General features: G+C 38.5%; 1 protein-coding gene across 3 annotated transcripts in view; it reads right to left on the reverse strand.

The window, feature by feature from the left end:
- Positions 1-17,853, reverse strand: part of TSPAN12 (tetraspanin 12) — a 77,401-nt gene that overhangs the window by 24,483 nt on the left and 35,065 nt on the right. For all 3 annotated transcript variants that reach the window (XM_037058808.1, XM_037058807.1, XM_037058809.1), the window contains one exon: positions 1,684-1,758. In XM_037058808.1, coding sequence (XP_036914703.1) covers positions 1,684-1,758 — 75 coding nt within the window. The remainder of the gene's footprint in view (positions 1-1,683; positions 1,759-17,853) is intronic.

Genomic DNA, 17,853 nt, shown 5'->3' on the forward strand with positions numbered 1-17,853 from the left:
AAAGGTGAGGGGATCAAGAATTAATTACACAATTTGCTCTCTCTTGCTTGAATGTCAAGGAGATACATGTATTTTTTAAAAAGAGAAAAGATTAAGGGACCATCTCTCTTTACCAATAAAACAGAAACTAAACCCCTAGAAATAACTAATTTTTCACTCTCCTATATATGCAAAGTTTCTAGGGTATGAAATGAAAATAGGATTTTCAAAGACAGCAAGAATATTCCAATTTAATAGGATATTTTGTTTTGAAGGAAGTTACTACATTTATACTCAACTGCTTAGAACCTGCCCCAACTTCTCAATTTTGAATAGAGAAGTAAGTAATTATAATTCTCTCTTCTCAATGAGAGCTGTCACACATTAGAAGCACACGGGTGGGGGACACTTCAGAGGGCTCTGAGAGGGATGCAGACTTGTGGCAGTGCCAGAGCATCACTGTCACACAAACTGGAGGATGCAGAGAACCCACGCATCTGCAATCGCCACTTAGTATTCAAACCAGCGTCACAGTACAGTAGCAAATTCACCATAAAATCTTTAATAACTGCATCAGTACCATAAACAACTTCAATTTTCTTACACAGCTGCTGCAATGCCTCTCTGAAAGTAATCTCCCTCTCTGCTCAAGAGCTCTTAAATTTTAGAGTTGAAGACTCACCTGGGGAAACGGTCACAAATGCACATGCCCAGTCCCTCTGTCCCTTCTCCCTCTGCCTTCCCCTCTATTCCAATTTCACAGATCTGGCCTAAAGCCCTACAACGGCTGTTTTTAAGAATCACTTTGGGTGACTGCTGCTAGACAGTCCAAGGACTGCATGTTGGAAAGAGCCACATTATTGAAATAGAATTGCTCTGTGATGCTTGCAGTGGAACATTTGGCCTTCCATCATGAAAACAGCCAGCAAGTGCAGATACGCAGAAATCCTCAACCTCATGGTGAGAAACCCACTAATTTCCACCAATAAAGTGAATAAACAGTAAATAAGTAATAATGCCTATTGTAAGCAAGAGTGAGGTGCAAACAGTAAATCAAACATGACTTCAAATCTCAAGACTAAAAAACCCTTGTTGTCATTCATTCTAAAATAACTATAAAAGTTGGTCCCACGGTTTCAAGAATGAAAGAGAAAAAAAGCTGAAGAGCTGTTTTCATGTAGCCAAGCATCAAATTGTGAGGGTGTTTCTAGACTGGGGTAAACACACAGCAACTCTTCAAATATGCTTTTTAAAGAGGAAGCTGGTTCAACCGGCTGCAAACAAGAGACCACTCCCTAGTCATGGAGCAGAGCTTTTTTTTCTAATAAGGCCTTCGGGCAGACTTTCAAGCTTTCTCAAATCTTGTTGTAAACGTGAATCTTTCCTAGTATATACTCTAAGTCGGTAAAACTATTTTACAACATATGTCAGTTTTATTCTATTGTGTCCATGTTTAAGCAATCTGCGAAATTAAAGACATATATCATAGTATACCAAATGAAATATCACAAATTATGGTTTGGAACTATGCTTTAGACACAGAAAAGAAAATGTTACTTTTCAGAAGTACAGGGACTTAACATTGTTATATGGTATAAACATTTAAATTAACATTCGTGTGCCTAAATTACTCCAAAGGATCTGAGTTATATGGCTGAATTGGATATTGTTTCAGATTGTGATTGTAGCCCATTTTGAACTCACCATAATTTCCTGCTCATATGTCCAAACACCACAAGCCAGTTCCACACAGAAAATGACAAGTAAACTTCCAAAGTACTGTAGAAAAATAGAAAATTAACACTGTTAGGATAGAATCAAAGTAATATGGTTATCTGAGACTATTACTCAGTACTGTTTATCCCATGAACAAGAAAACAAGCACAGATTCAGGAAGCTCCTTTAGGGATAGATGGGTAAAATTTCGGCAAATTTAAGAGACATCTGTAGCCAACATTTAATACTCACCTAAGTGGACCATGTGGATAGTACTCTATTTATCAAGTACTTTCATAATTAATTCATTCAAAAACCTTGTGAAATAAATAGGACTACCTCACTTTACAAATGAGAAAATTAATGCAAAAAGTAGACCATATGAATTGCTCAAGACTGTGCATAGTACATTTTGGAGGGCTAGCCCGCTGAGCCACATTCTCCATGCTATAACTTGCCACCTCTCCAGCTGGGCAGGTAACTTTACAGAAGAAGTAGAACCAGATTGAGAATGGGCCCTCTGCAAGTTCTCTTCACTAATTCCAGCAGAAATAAAACAGTGTCACTGCTCTCGAATATTCCACTCTGTTCATGGCATGGGGTCACGAAGAGGGCACTGGGTAGTGATGATTACTGATCATTTCCCTTCATTGGAAGGACAACTCCAGTGACAGCACGAAGTTTGCGTTCCTCATCACAAAACAGATGTTCCATAAGTATTTGTTACATAGAAGAATAAATGAAAACAAAGTAGAGTGCTGTGACAGGAAGGGACTGGAAGCTGCAAGGGGGCCGGGTGACTGGGCAAGGCCTCTTCATGAAGGTGATCCTTAAGATGAGTGAGTCATGACAAGGAGAAGGTGAAGATTCGTGCAAAAGCAATCCAGGCAGAGGAAATATGAAAAGCAAGGCTGCCCTTCAGGGTGAGTTAGTTAGTTAAGATCTCAGTGATACCTGGAGGGCACCAGGGTGGGGAGGGCACAAGGGGTTCAAGTAAATGATATTGAGAGGCAAAAAGAGCCAGATGCTTGTGGGCTGTAGAAAGGACTCTGCATTTAATTCTAAGTGTAATCGAAATCTATTAGCAGGGGACATGATCTGATGTACATTATAAAAATATAATTCTGGCTATTTTTTGAAAAATGACCTGTAGAAAAAGTAAGGGTGGGATCGCAGAAACTAAATAAAAGATTGGTGAACTAAAATGGTAACAGGAAGATGAAAAAAGAATGGACTGATTTAAGACTGTGAGCCACCGAAACTTGAACTTTGAATTTCTTTCCTCATAGTTTTTGCCACAAAAGCGGAGGGAAAATAAAAAGATATGGAAAATTGAGCTGATTTTCTACTACTGCCATGATATATCCCTTACGATTTAAAAGTATAAATCACTGCTATTAGCTTTAATTTGCTTCTTTTGTATAAAAAATGAAGAATAGCAGCATAACCTCTTAGACAATAATGGGGACTAAAAATAATTGATTCAAAAGATAAAGTATTTTCTTAAGAGGAAGCACTTTTTCTTTCAGCATATGTGGTACTCGCAGTCAGCCTCCATTTCCAAGTCTGCCTTACTTTATAGATGTTAGCCTTGAAGTGATGATTAGAACAAATTTAGTGAATACAATGTTCCAAGCCATTTTTTCTCCATATTCTCTTTGATGCTTTACTTAAAAGATTTCTAGACATGAACAATACTATACATGCAGCTTTCATTACAAAGAGACCCAATGTTCAAAAATTACATGCTGTATCAATAGGAAAGAGTGAAACTCCAGAGAAAATTACACTGTGGGATAAAGTAGTCTCCAGCTTTTCCTCAGTTTTGTTTTCCATGTTCCCAGTTACCTGGAAGGAACTGTGGTCCAAAAATATTAAATGAAAAATCCCAGAACCAAACAATCCGTAAGTTTTAGCTCATGCACCGTTCTGTACAGCACGAGGAAATCCTGAGCCATCCTATTCCACTTTGGCCAAAACAAGATGGTCCCTTTGCCCAGCATATCCATGCTGTACACGTTCCCACCCATGAGCTGCTTACTAGCAGCTGGGTCATCAGACCGACTGGTGGCACTGCAGCGCTTGTGTTCAAGTCACCCTTATTCTACTTCATAAAAGCCCCTAAGCGCAAAAGTAATGATGCTGGCAACTCGGATGTGCCATAGAGAAGTCGTAAAGTGCTTCTTTCAGTGAAAAGGTGAAAATTCTCAACTTAATTGCTCGGTTTTATTAGTTATTGTTGTGAATCTCTTATTGTGCTTAATTTATAAATTAAACTTTATCACTGGTATGCATGTACAGAATAAAACATAGTATATACATATATGGTTCAGTACTATCATGGTTTCAGGTATCCATGGGGGAGGGGGCTTATCCACAGATAAGGAAGGGCTACTCTACCTTTGCTGCCTCAGATCTCTTATTTAGTCTTTTCAGAAAGACGTCTAGTTTAATGAAAACCAAAGCAATCCTGAAAAGGCAAGACATTTCTAAAGATAAAAAAGGAAAATGGGTGCAAATTACCAGTATGTGCTGCTGGTAGAAATAGGACATACCTGGACCTCTCTTTGGGGACTACTATGCAGATTTCTGGTAACTTTAAATCCTTTTAAATTCTATTTGAGTTATCTCTCTCCTTCCTTGCCTCCCAGAGTCACTGACCAGCTTAAGACATCTATCTGCTCTACACCAGCAGAAAGGCCCCCAGCACAGGGCCAAGGGTAAGTCTCCAGAGGTATGCAATGCATGCAATATCTGAGTAACTCAAGCTTATGGATCCAAACAACAGTGTAATAACTATGGCACAACATACATAAAAAGCATAGTCATTATTAACCACCTTTGACTTCCTAAAGTGGGATTCACAGCAGGCTAGTGAAATCCTAACTTAACCACTTTCAGGGTGCATAAGTAAAGCATATATATTTAAAACAATCTCTCATTACAAACTCAAAATTCTGGGAAAACTCTAAGATGATCACATCTTTCTGACTTCCAGTATTCTCATTTGCTGCAGTTTTTCCCATATAAAACAATTCCCCTGTTTCTATTCCACTTACAGTCAGGGGCACAGACTTATTTGACCTTGAGAACAAATTAAATCTAAAATTTAATTCAGATAAAATACATTTCTGCCAATGATGCTGCAGCTTCATGATCAGCTGTCTCTGCTTTGCTGTCCCTGCATTGGCCTCAAATATCCAGTCCTCCAATTCCCAGGAAAACTTTAAATGTCAAATCCATCCTTAATATGACATACATAGATCAGCTGCATTTACACTTACATTTTCTTCTTCAGTGAGCTGAGTCCTAGATAAAGTCATCCTCATGTTGATTATTACACAGAGAATCGCTGCCATTATTTAGTTCAAGGGCTGGATCTGAGTAAGGCATCTATGAAGCACGGTATTAATCCATAGTTTCAATAAAATAAAACCTGCAAACCTGACTGGCATGGCTCAGTTGGTTGAACATCATCCTGCAAAGTGAAAGGTCACCAATTCAACTGCCAGTCAGTGCACATGCCTGGATTGCAGGCCAGTCCCAGGTTGGGCTGTGTACAAGAGGCAACCGATCACTGTTTCTCTCCCTCTCTTCCCCTCTCTTTAACAATAAATAAAATGTTTTTCAAAAACTAGCAAAGAAAAGAATCGAGCAATAGCTCCCACTGAGCTTTGTTGAGGTTGGAAGTGTACATGTAAATCACATTTCACTGCAAAACCATCTGTTGTCCTCAACAGCACTGGGGACATGAATATAGAACTGTAGATCCTGCAATGGTCTCTCATGCTTCTTACTTTCCCAATGCACGTAGTTTCATGAGATGATCTGTACCAACCCTGTTTGCAGAACTATTCACTTCTTTCTCCTCTTTGAGTGATATCCTTCTGTAGAATGATGGAAGGTCTGAATTTAGAGTCAGAAGACTGAAGTTCAAGTATAGCTCTGAAATATACTCTGTGATCTTTTGGCAAAATCATTAAAGTGCCCTGACATCAGTTTGCTTGCCTGTATAATGAAGATTTTTTTAAAAGTCTGCTTTACTGTTATCAAGGTTGATTTGATATAGGGGAAAGTAATTTGAAAATGTATAATTTCAAATTTGTAAAGCATTATGCAAATGCTATGCTGAATTAGTCTGTGGAATACAATCCAGTATTGACTGGTCCTTTCCTTCCGGACATAGCCTTCACTTTCTGCATTGTGCCCTAGCTTCTTGCTCATCATTGTTTTCCAGTATTTCACCTCTTGTCCTTTACTTTTTTCCATCCTTCTGTGTATCAGGGCTTCTCTGTGTGCTGCAATGCACATCAATCCTCAGAGGCTTCGGCTTTTAAGCCAGAGGCTCCCTCCCCCACTAGTCACGGTGCTCACTTAAATGCCAGACCATGGGTCTGACTGCCAGAGATCTTGTCCTTAAACATTATTTCCTCACCAGTGCCTAAGTAGTACCTGTCAGAGCACAGGTATTCAACAAATGCTGATGGAAATAATGATCAGATTACCAACTGAAAAAACCAATTTCAGATTCCCTTGAGTTTTTCTGAACCCAGAGTTTGTTATCATTTGACTTGACTTCTGCTTATACATTTCTATTTTAAATATTGCTTCTCAGTTTTACTATGTGTTTTTTATGTGGATTATACTATGATAATTTGGTGTGCCTTTAAGCATTTAAGACAATTAACGTAGAAAAAGAAACAATATACAGACTCTCCCTATCTTTCCTGGGTTACTATTAACTAAACATTTTAAATAAAGACTGGGAAAGTATGTGTTTATACAAAGAAACAGAATGCAATTATTTGCATTACAAACTATTTTTTGCTTTAAATGTTATTCAATGCATAGTTCCTTAAAATATGTAAGTTCTACTGAAATTAAACTAAAATCTGTGTTCTACAAATAAGTTTTACCCCTGAACATAATGTTCATAGAAAAAATCATCAAGTAAGGCAAGTTGATAATAGGACACAGCTCCAAAATGATGTAACTGTGTTTTGTTTTGTTTTCACCAAATCTCTCAAGCTGATAATAAATACCTCTCGTTAAAAAATGAGTGCCTTCATTGGGTAAGATAGCAGAAGATTAGATAAAACATTTTTTTTAACTATACAAATGGATGAACAAGGGCCCTGAAGTAAAATCGACCTGGCTTCAGATTCTGGCTCCATTTCATACTAACTGAATGGCCTTGAGCAAACCACTAAGCCTCATTTCATCTCAAGTGTAAAATGAGAATGTTAAAATTTCCTTGTAGTGCAGCATTAAAGAGTCAATCAGTAAAGTGCTGTCTCATAGTAAGTACTAGCTAAATGGTAACCATTATTAACCAGATGATAATATCTGCTAGAATACAAACTCCATGAGGACAAGAGATCATCATGTTTTAAATACTTAACATACTGCCTGACATAGAGCACATCGATGCACGTTTCTTGACTAGATATAACTGCAATTGGAGGTGTGAGTAAAACTTCTCATCTCCTCCTTAGTGTCAGTCCCAGTCAAGGATATCTAATCGCACAAGTAAAATCCCTGTCCAGTGTGAATGCAGCTGGTATTTTTCAAAACATCTTTATTAGGAAATGAAAGCAGGAAGGGTGTGGAGGGTGGGGAGTCCAATTTCTTTTATTGAAATACTGAAACCAGTTTGTCTGTTATTTTAAACTCAGGTTGACCACAGAATGTCAAGAATGGTGAAGGTTACCGGTCCCTCGCTATTTAAGCCTCTGATGACTTGTAGGTAAATTCATCCTCCAATAGAAATAAAGGGCATTCATCCCCCTTATTAAATGTTTTATCTCTTTATATGTGTACAGACAATATAGTAAAATCTCAAGGAAGTCCTTCTGTGGGGGCAACTTTGCCAGCAAGTCCCCCTGTCTGCCACAGATGAAAGTGAAACTACAAAGACATGATCTGCTTGGGGAGGAGAGATGGCCAATCCCTCAGAGGAGAAAAGCCAAGAGCTCTTTCCTCCAGGGGCTTTTATTGGGTTGTAATACACAGGAATATAGATGGTAAAGATCAAACAGTAGATAATATTTCAAAGAAATCTGAGGGCTTAGTCTGAGTCAGTGTCTGTCAGGTAAGGGGGTTGCAGAGACTCTGGGAGACATACTCATTTCCTGCTTGGACCCTTATCATATGAATGAAAGCACTCTTAGCAAAGCAGGCTTCACAGGACTTTAGGAATTCTTTCTTATGCCCAATCACCCTGGGTCCCACTCTAGCTGGCAAGGGGCTGCACCGCCTCCCCCATCATAGGTTTTAGGCTTAAGTGGATTAGAGTCAGGAAGCACGTCTCCTAGATGGAAATGGGGACCCGGGCTATGTCACAGTAGCCAGGGGGCGAGGGTCCATCACTCCCTCTTTGTTGCAGCCCCCCGAGTCCTTCCATGATGGCCTCCCAAGTGATCCTGTCTGGCTTAGGTTGCCCCCCCTCTGAGGGGTCTTACCCATCATAGACTAACCGACCGAGCATTGGGGGTGGGGAAAGAAGCAGAAGCAGTGCTTGCTGCCAGAGACAAGCTTTGTCTCCTTAGTTTCTCACATTCTGGACATTGCTCACTCAGCCTTAGCCATGGGGGGGCAATTACAACTCCTAAAACCAGGCAGAGCAGTTCCCAATATCCTTCCTTAAAGAAATATTAATTTATTAAAATGATTGGGTTCCCTGACACCCCACCCCCAGGACTTCCCAATAAAGAAAGTAGATTAAGCTTATGCCCTTGTTCCTTTGCCTCTTGAAACTTCAGTAGCATGACAAGAAAGGGGTACTTTAAAAGGTATAAACCCATATATAAGGGAAAAGGAGACAACAGCAAGTGTATTTTGGAAGGTGCAAAGAATGTGAAATAAAAGCAAACTATTCAGCGTCCTTCAAAAGCTGAATGAATGCTTAACCAGTAGTGGCAGAACTTTGGAACAACCTAATTCCCACCACAGAGCCCTCAAATGCTCAGGTATTGGCAGCCCCAGATACTTCTGGAAGTGGATGAAGGTACAGCTGAAAAGAGGATGACTTGTTGAAAACCTGTTTAGGAAGAAGTTAGAACCCTCAAGTCCCTTCACCATGCTATATAGCTAGGTGACTACCCACTCTTAGCAACACCGACGTTGGAAGAGTCGTGTTTGTATGGAAACAGTAAAACAAAGTCTCAGGACTGGGGGCACAAGATACAGTAGAGGATAAAGTACAGTACTGAAAACAGATAACTGAAGTTCAAATTCACATATCTTTTCCACAAAAGTTCAAAACTCAAATCAAACTAAACAGCATTGGATTTCTCAATAAAATACTGGAAGCTAGAGAACAGTGATAGAAATTCTTTAAAATCAAGAGAAAAAATGATTTCTAACCTATAATTCCACAGACATCAATATTAATACATAAGGGTATCTAAAATCATTTTTAGGCATGCAAGATTTAAAATGAAATCTATCTCTTATATTTGCCTTTTCAGGAAACTACCAAAAGCTGTCTCCCTAAAATGAGAGACTAAACACAAAGGACAATGACTTTGATTCCAGGAAACATGGGACCTAAAATAAGAGGGAAGCAAAGGAAATCCCAGAATGGTCATGTGGTAGGCAGTTAGAAATGAGGACAGCAAGGACAATAGGCCAGGTAGAGAAGGTCACCAGGGCAGAAAGCCCTAGGTGCCTGGCAACAGGCAAAACTGGGAAAACAGAACCTTGCCCCCAAGGTAACCTTTCTCCCTCTAGCCTACCACTGGTCAAACAATTTAGATCCCTTGACATTTCAAGACCTTTCATATTGCTGGTCATGCAGCTCCGACCCTCCTCTGACCTATCCTCCCCTGACCTTTCCTCCCCTGTTACGTCTACCAGTCCTTTAGTAAACCCCCTTGGAGGAGGAACATTGGGCTGAAGAGTATCCTTAGGCAACTCCCACGAGGAACCTTGCAAGACCACTCCTTTACACATTAACCCCTAGGGATAACATGTAGGCCTCAGTTGTGTTTCAGCTCCAGCCCAGAAAAGCAGCAAACCAGACAAGTGGTGCCATGGCTGACGTCAGGACCAGCTTCACTGACTAATGACCCCCCTGCCCTAGTGCCAACCAATCAGTGGAGACCAAGATCCTGAAAGGACACACCTAGAAAGCTGATGAATATTCTACTAGGATTCTCCTCTGAGACCTCCTGAAGACAGAGGATCCATTGTGAGTGACTCCTTTGGCTTTCCCCATCCTCTCTCCCCACTCTCCATTCCCTTGCCCCTGTCTCTCTCCTAAGCTCTAAGGGCACTTCTTTTGCCTCTGTAACTCGTTCCCTGAGCCCATTTCTTCTACAGCTCACTTCTACCTCTGTGACTTTTCAAATAAACTCTCTTATAGCTTGAGTCTTGGCTCTAGATTCCTTCTCTCTTAGAACTCAAAAACAGAAGTTGCTGAACAAAGATCCAATCACTGGTAACATTCTGGTGCCATTTCTCTGCCAGGAGTAATAAAGGTACAGCCCAAGAGAGCAGCAACTTCAGCAGGTCTAGAATGTTGCAAAAGAGATAGCTCTTTGAAAAATCATCCAAAAACTGCCCCAATATTGGAAAATTTAAGGCAGAGACTAACACTGGGTAAGTTTGGAGTTGAATTAGAAATTCATAGAAAACAGGCACTTTAGTAATTCCAAGAAAAACAAAGTATTATTCCAGAAAGAAAAAGTATATTCAGTCCTTTACCCGGCCCAGCTGTGACCATTTACATAGTCACGGTCATGGAAACACCAATTTAATCAAAATTACGTCATGTCGTGTGGAGGTGAAATAAGAAGTATGTCTGGGGCGGGGGGAATGAAGGTGGGAAAGGGGGCCAGTTCTTCATCTTCCATAAGAAGTCAATGCAGAGACTTTAAAACTTAAAGCTAAATGAATGAGAAAAGTCACATAAATATGTCATTTAGAAGGAATCTGCTAAAACAAAAGTTGTAAGTGGTTGCGTCTTGGGAGTGGGAATGGTAGGGGTGAGGACAACTATTGCTCCTAATAAGCCTTTTAGAGTAAAATTAACTCTACATTAAGCGTATGAAATGCTCTGATAAAAGTAAAAGCAAAATTAAAATAAACAAGAGCTTGCCTGAAGCCTTTACACCAAAGAGAGTAACTTGGTAGACACAGTTGTTCAAAATTGTAAGTAGTCCAGTTATGCTTCATGGTTTTAGTAGCAAAGTGGTGGGTGACAATTGGAAATTTTATACTCTGAAACTATCATCCTTTTGCTAAGTGTTCCTTCAATAGGTCGATATAGGGGTGCTATAGCAAAACAAACAAATGTATATTTAAAGGTAATTTATAGAGCCCACTCATAGGTCTCTTTCAGTAGACCTGTTTGGAAATTTGGATCTCTACTGTAATGCTGCTCATTAAAATCACATATACAGCCTGCCCAAATCACTGTCGAAAGAACTGTTTTCCAGTAGAGTTCATTTAAGTCACAAAACTATGAAGTTTAGAATTCTATGTTATGGCCGATTTTGTTCAATAAGGAAGGTTTTGAATTTTGTTTATTTGCAGAAAAGAGATGTATGTGTGTATACAGGATGGTGCAAAAGTAGGTTTACAGTTTGAGTAGAAAATAGTGCAATTAATAAACAATGCTACAAGAATAAACTCTGTTTCATGTAAACAGAGTTTACTCTGTAAACTGTAAACCTACTCTCACAACTGTAAACCTACTTTTGCCCCACCTGTGTATCATCAGGTATTATGACTATGTAAAAGTAAAAGCATATAAAATATGCAAAATATCGATATACTTACATGTCTATACCTACATATGCAATTATGTATATGAGTGAATACACACAGGCATGAATGCACAAATTATTTACTGTGCCAGAGATTCACATGCGTTATATAATTTACTCTCCATAAAATATTACAATAATATCAAAAACTCTGTTTTTAAAAAAGAGAAGATGGAGCTCGGTACTTTTATCTATATGGGAATGAGAGACAACAGAACACTAAGTTTTTCAAAGTACAAGTTCTGGAGCCAAGCAACCTGGACCCAGATTCCAGCTCTACCACCTCCTCTATAAAATAGGGATGACAAGAGTGCCAACCTCATAGCATAGCCAGGAGAATTTAATGAGTCAATACTTTAAAGCACACATAATATTGGCTGGCACACAGTACGTATTACCTTAGGAATGTTGGTGGTGGTGTTAGCCATACCTCACAATTCATCCCGTACACCCTGACCTTTGAGGCACAGACAGACACAAGCACACGTTTACACTTGGATATACTAAGGAGGGAATGACTTAACACCCCTCTGTTCTCATTTTTTATCTTTTGCAGTAGGGAAAAAAGACTACTAATAATATTTAAAAATCTAAAGGTGGTCACAAAATTCCTTTCTTTTTCCTTCTACCTATGGCTAAAGGCAAAAATGCTGCTTTTGTGTGTGTGTGTTTATTTTTTTTACTTTCTTTTAATTGTTATTCAAAGAGTTTTCTTCTTTTACTCCCATCCTAGCACACCCCCCACAGTGCTCCCCACCTCCCTCCCATTTCCACACCGCCTTAGTTTTTGTCCATGTGCCCTTTATACTTGTTCCTGTAAACCCTTCCCCTTTTCCCCTGAAATTCCCTCCCCTCTTCCCTCTGATCACTGTCAGCCTGTTCTCTATTTCAGTGTCTTGGTTATATTTTGCTTGCTTGTTTGTTTTGTTGTTTAGGTTCCTGTTAAAGGTGAGATCATATGGTATTTGTCTTTCACTGCCTGGCTTATTTCACTCAGCACAATGCTTTCTAGTTCCATCCATGCTGTTGCAAAGGGTAGTAGCTCCTTTCTTTCCATTGCATAAAATTTCATTGCGTATATGTGCCATAATTTTTGGATCTATTCATTTACTGATGGACAGCTAGGTTGCTTCCAACTCTTGGCTATTGTAAATTGTGCTGCTACGAACATTGGGGTGCATGAATTCTTTTGGATTGGTGTTTCAGGGTGCTTAGGATATAATCCTAGAATCTCAGATATTTCACTCAGTAACATTTTTACTGATATGACCCCTAGAGCAAAGGATATAAAGGAAAGAATAAACAAATGGGATCTCATCAAAATAAAAAGCTTCTGCATGGCTAAAGGAAACAGTGTTAAAAGAACCAATTGTATGGGAAAACATATTTGCCAATGATACCTCAGACAAGGGTTTAATCTCCAAAATATACAAAGAACTTACAGGACTCCACTTAGGAAGACAAGCAACCTAATTAAAAAGTGGGCAAAGGACTTGAACAGACACTTCTCCAAGGAGGACAGGGACACATGTCTCTGGACAGAGGATCCAGAGACACATGAATAGATGCTCAGTATCACTAGCTATCAGAGAGATGCAAATTAAAACCACAATGAGATACCACTTCACACTGGTCAGAATGGCCATCATAACCAAAGCAATAAACAACAAGTGTTGGAGAGGTTGTGCGGAGAAAAGGGCACCGTAATTCACTCTTGGTGGGATTGCAGACTGGTACAATCACTGAGGATAACAATATGGAATTTTCTAAGAAAACTAAAAATGGATCTTCCTTTTGACCCAGCAATTCTACTGCCACAATTATATCACAAATGTTGCTTTAATTACTATGTCAAAATCCTTGACAAATCCTATCATCAGCTCCATCTTCTATTCTTAGGTTTTGAAGTTATACAAAGTCAGTCAGATAAGCACCTTTTAAAATTGATTATAAAATTAATTTTTGTCCTTATTGTCTACAGTTTTTGTGAAGCATAGTACCATGTAGCCAACAAGTGCTTAAAAGTTCATCAAATTGAACTTCTATAAAACCACTAATAAAGTGATTTATTTTTTTTACATCTTCACTTCTTTACTGTTAATAATTGATATTAGTGGCATTCCTAGAAAAGTAATAATATTTGATTTTACAAATAATTTTCACTTTTGGGAAAATATTTTATTTTAAAATGTTCATTTCTAACTTATAAAACTAATGGAAACAAAAAAGCAGTCTGCCCTTATAAAAACCACTAAATGTATCTAGGACTTATATTTATTGAGAACACTAAACTTAATAAGCAGTGGAGAAATACAGGAAACGATGCTTTGGATTATAAAAGCATTTCTATAGAAAATACATCCTATTAATATAAAACAACCTCATTCCAACAGTTTCATAGAGCAAAGACTCTCGAGATATATACTGTACTTTCTACAGGGAACAAAAACATCCTATATCCAACCTACCACAAATAAAAGTTATTTTTCAATTTTTTTCTATATTATGTCAACTAGAAAATAATTTTTACATTGAAACAAAGGTGTAATGTCTTTCTTGAACACTTTCACATGAGTTTTCCTGGGCCAGCAAGCAGATAAGCAAGCACCACAGAACCTCCTCACTAAGAATATACTCGTATTTCACTGACAGAAAGTAAAATTATAAACACTAAAAGGCTGTTTTGACCTGATACTATCCTAATATCTTTTTTCATAACTAACAGTCAACATATTTAGAAACCACAAAAATCAAATTTGTTAAAATTATAACATACTTTATTGGATATTTTAATATTTTAAAAACACAGAGCCTTCTGACTCCTGTCTACATCTACATGGCCAACACTTTTGATAAACAAAACATTTGATTAAAGGCCTGTATTCACTAAATGATAAATGATAAACTCCAGTCCCTCCCCTGTCAAACACAAAGCTCTGCAAGCTTTCAGTGCTGAGTACGTCTATGTTGGTTGTTTATTTTGCCTTTCCCAGTGATTGGAGGTTAAAAATATTATATTACTTACAGTTAGTAAATAAGGGAATTCCAGTGCCAAATATTTGTACAAGATAATGGAACAGCCAACATTCTGTTAAGAATCCACTGGGACTAAACTAACAGTCCAGAAGCCCTAGCTGCTTAAAACACACAACCACCCAAAGCCTGTTTTAGCCTTGTCAAGAAATGACATCACAAAAGACACAGGCTTGGTACTTTCTGAAGGCCAAGTATTCACCATGTTTTATGTCTCTTTTATAAAAATTTCAAAGAAAAGGTAACGTTAAATATTCTTTTTAGAGAATAATAAATGAAATGAGTTCAGACTAATTTAGAAAAAGCTAAAGGCCCTGGCCAAGTAGCTCGGTTGGAGCCAAGGTTGTGGGTTCAATCCCCAGTCAGGGCATCTAAAAAGAATCAACCAATGAAGGCATGAATACGTGGAACAACAAATCAATGTTTCTTTTCTCTCTCTCTCTCTCTCTAATATCCAATTGAAAAAAACGGCTAAAACTATAAATCAGTTTTTGAAGAAACAAAATCTTGTAACTCCTGAGTCCATACAGAAATTCAAGGTAAGGTAAAAAGTCTTGGTATGCAGTAGTCCTTTTTTCATGTTATACTTGAATAAATATAGAAGACTATTTCAAACAATGTATCTTAATTTACTCCCCTTTTCAATTTTATTTACACCAGTTATTGCTGAGCTAGTTTCTTTATCAAAGATGTTGGTAAAATGCAAATTATTACATGATTGCTTCATGTGCTGTTGACACCTTCTGACTCAGAATCATGTTACATTAGGATCTGAGGGACTTAATCAAGGGCTCCGAGTTGCTAGATCAATGATCGATATCATGAGAGATGAATCATTAAGACTACAGCAAAAAATCAGCTGGGCATGCTAGGCAGAGCACCATGTATACAGTTTCTTTTGCTTTGTGAGCTAGATCTCCATGCTCAGTCCCATTTCAAAAAATTTACAAGTTTTCTGGTTTCTAAATATTACTGCACTGTTCCTTAGAATGTAACACAGAGATCCCCATCATCAGAACCAGGGCAGGAAAGTGCAAATGGGAAGGAGCCTTACAAATGTCCTAAGAAACAAAGTAACACCAGACTTAATTCTGATCCAGACCATGCTTCTCACTCAGACTCAGCCAAATGTGGCCAGATCCCTGTAAAACCTAAGGGAGGATGTGTTGATTACTGCAGGCACCTTTATGACAACTCCTTTTATAAGACAAAAGGTTAGAGAATTGGTCATTTAAAAAGATGATGGAGTTATCAGAGATGGCAGAGGAGTAAGTAAAAGCTACACTAACCTCCTCCCAGGATCAGTGTGGAATTACAACTAAATCATAGAGAAATCATCCAGAACAACCAACTGAATACTAGCTGGAGAGAAGTCTTATAACCAAGAACAGACAAAAGAAACCACATTACCACAGTAAGCCTGGTAGGGAGAGCAGAGGTTCCCACCGGTGGCAGCTGAAGTTCCAGAGGGATATTTCAGCAGCTGGGGGGGTTTCACCCTGAGAAGTGTGTAGTCTAAATCCCAAGGTGGGCTCTCCAGCCCACAGTACAAAGTTGGAAAGAACCCCAAATAATAACCAGCTGTGAAAAGCAGCAGGGTTTCTGTCTGCCAGGAAGAGATGGCTAGAGATGCAAAGAGCCTCTTAAAGGCCAACACACAAAATTTTGTTTGCAGTCACTTACCCTAGAATTTGGAAGAGGGAAGGCAGTGTAGACTAGCGACACTTGAGAATAGTCTGAGGCTGGTGGCTCTGGGGAGAGAACTGAAGGAACAGCTACCAGGATCTCTATGCTGAGTCATTCCCCGTAGTGCAGGAGCCATCTTTCTCAGGCAAAGCACTCCTCTTCAAGTGGCATCACTCTGAGGGGAAGCAATATCCCTGCTCCAGGAATTACTCTGCCCCAACCTGTGGAATTTAAGTCCAACTGTTGTTCACAGCTTGACTAGATTAACAAGTGGATCTGTTTTGATGGCTGATTAGTTTAACATCTAAGGCAGAAAATACAAAGAAGCAACCAAAATGGAAAGACAAGGAAACAGACCCCAAATGAAAGAACAGCAGAATTCTTCAGATAAACTAGATGAAATGGAGGCAAGCAATTTATCAGATCGAGTGTTTAAAGTAATAATGATAAGAATATTCACCAGCATGAAAAAGACATAGAAACCATGAAAAAGGACCAGTCAGAAATGAAGAATGCAACATCTGAGATATATAATACACTGAAAGAAATAAACAGTAGTTTAAATGAAGCAGATGATTGAGTCAGTGTTTTGGAAGACAAGGTAGAAAAAAACACCCAGGCAGAGCAGAAAAAATAAAAAATAATTAAAAAATATGAGGAGAGCTACAGAAACATTTTGGACAACATGAAGTGTAACAACATCGGCATCATGGGAATACCAGAAGGAGAAGAGAGTGAGCAAGGGATAGAGAACCTGTTTGAAGAAATAATGACCAAAAACATCCCTAATTGGGTGAAGGAAAAAGTCACACAAATCCAGGAAGCTCAGAGAGTCCCAATCAAGTTGGACCCAAAGAGGCCTATGCTGAGACACATTATATTTAAAATATGAGGCTTAAAAACAAGGAGAGAATCATAAAAGCCAAGAAAAAAGCAGGTAATTACCTACAAAAGAGCACCAATTAGACTGGCATCTGATTACTAAACAGAAACATTTCAGACCAGAAGGAAATGGCATGAAATATTTGAGGTGATGAAAAGTAAGGACCTACAATGAAGGATACTTTACCCAGCAAGGCTATCATTCAAAACCAAAGGAGAAATACAGAGCTTCCCAGACAAGAAAAAGCTAAAGGAGTTTTTAATATCAAACCAGTACTGCAACAAATGTTAAAAACCTTTCTTTAAGAAGAAGAAGAAGAAGAGAAACAAAAAAAATCCAGAGGAAAACAATCTAATGATAAAATGGAACTACATATGTATCTATCAATAATCATCTTAAATGTAAATGTCTTAAATGCTTCAACTAACAGACATAGGGTAGCCGAATGGATAAGAAAACAAGATCCATATTATGCTGCCTCCAAGAGACATACCTCAGACCAAATGATAAACACAGACTAAATGAAAAGGGTTGGAAAAAATATTTCATGGAAATGGAAAAGAAAAAACCTGGGGTAGCAGTAATTATATTCAACAAAGTAGATTTTAAAACCAAGGCTATAGTAAGAAGCAAAGAAGGACACTACATAATGATAAAGGGAACAATCCAACAAGAGGATGTAATTCTAGTAAACATTTATGCACCCAAAATAGAAGCACCGAAACATGTAAATCAAATCTTGATGGACATAAAAGGAAAGATGGACAGAAATACAGTAACAGTTGG

Source organism: Sturnira hondurensis, unplaced genomic scaffold (genome assembly GCF_014824575.4).
Source record: "Sturnira hondurensis isolate 20B ecotype Veracruz unplaced genomic scaffold, ASM1482457v3 Scaffold0010324, whole genome shotgun sequence".
Lineage (NCBI taxonomy): Eukaryota > Metazoa > Chordata > Mammalia > Chiroptera > Phyllostomidae > Sturnira > Sturnira hondurensis.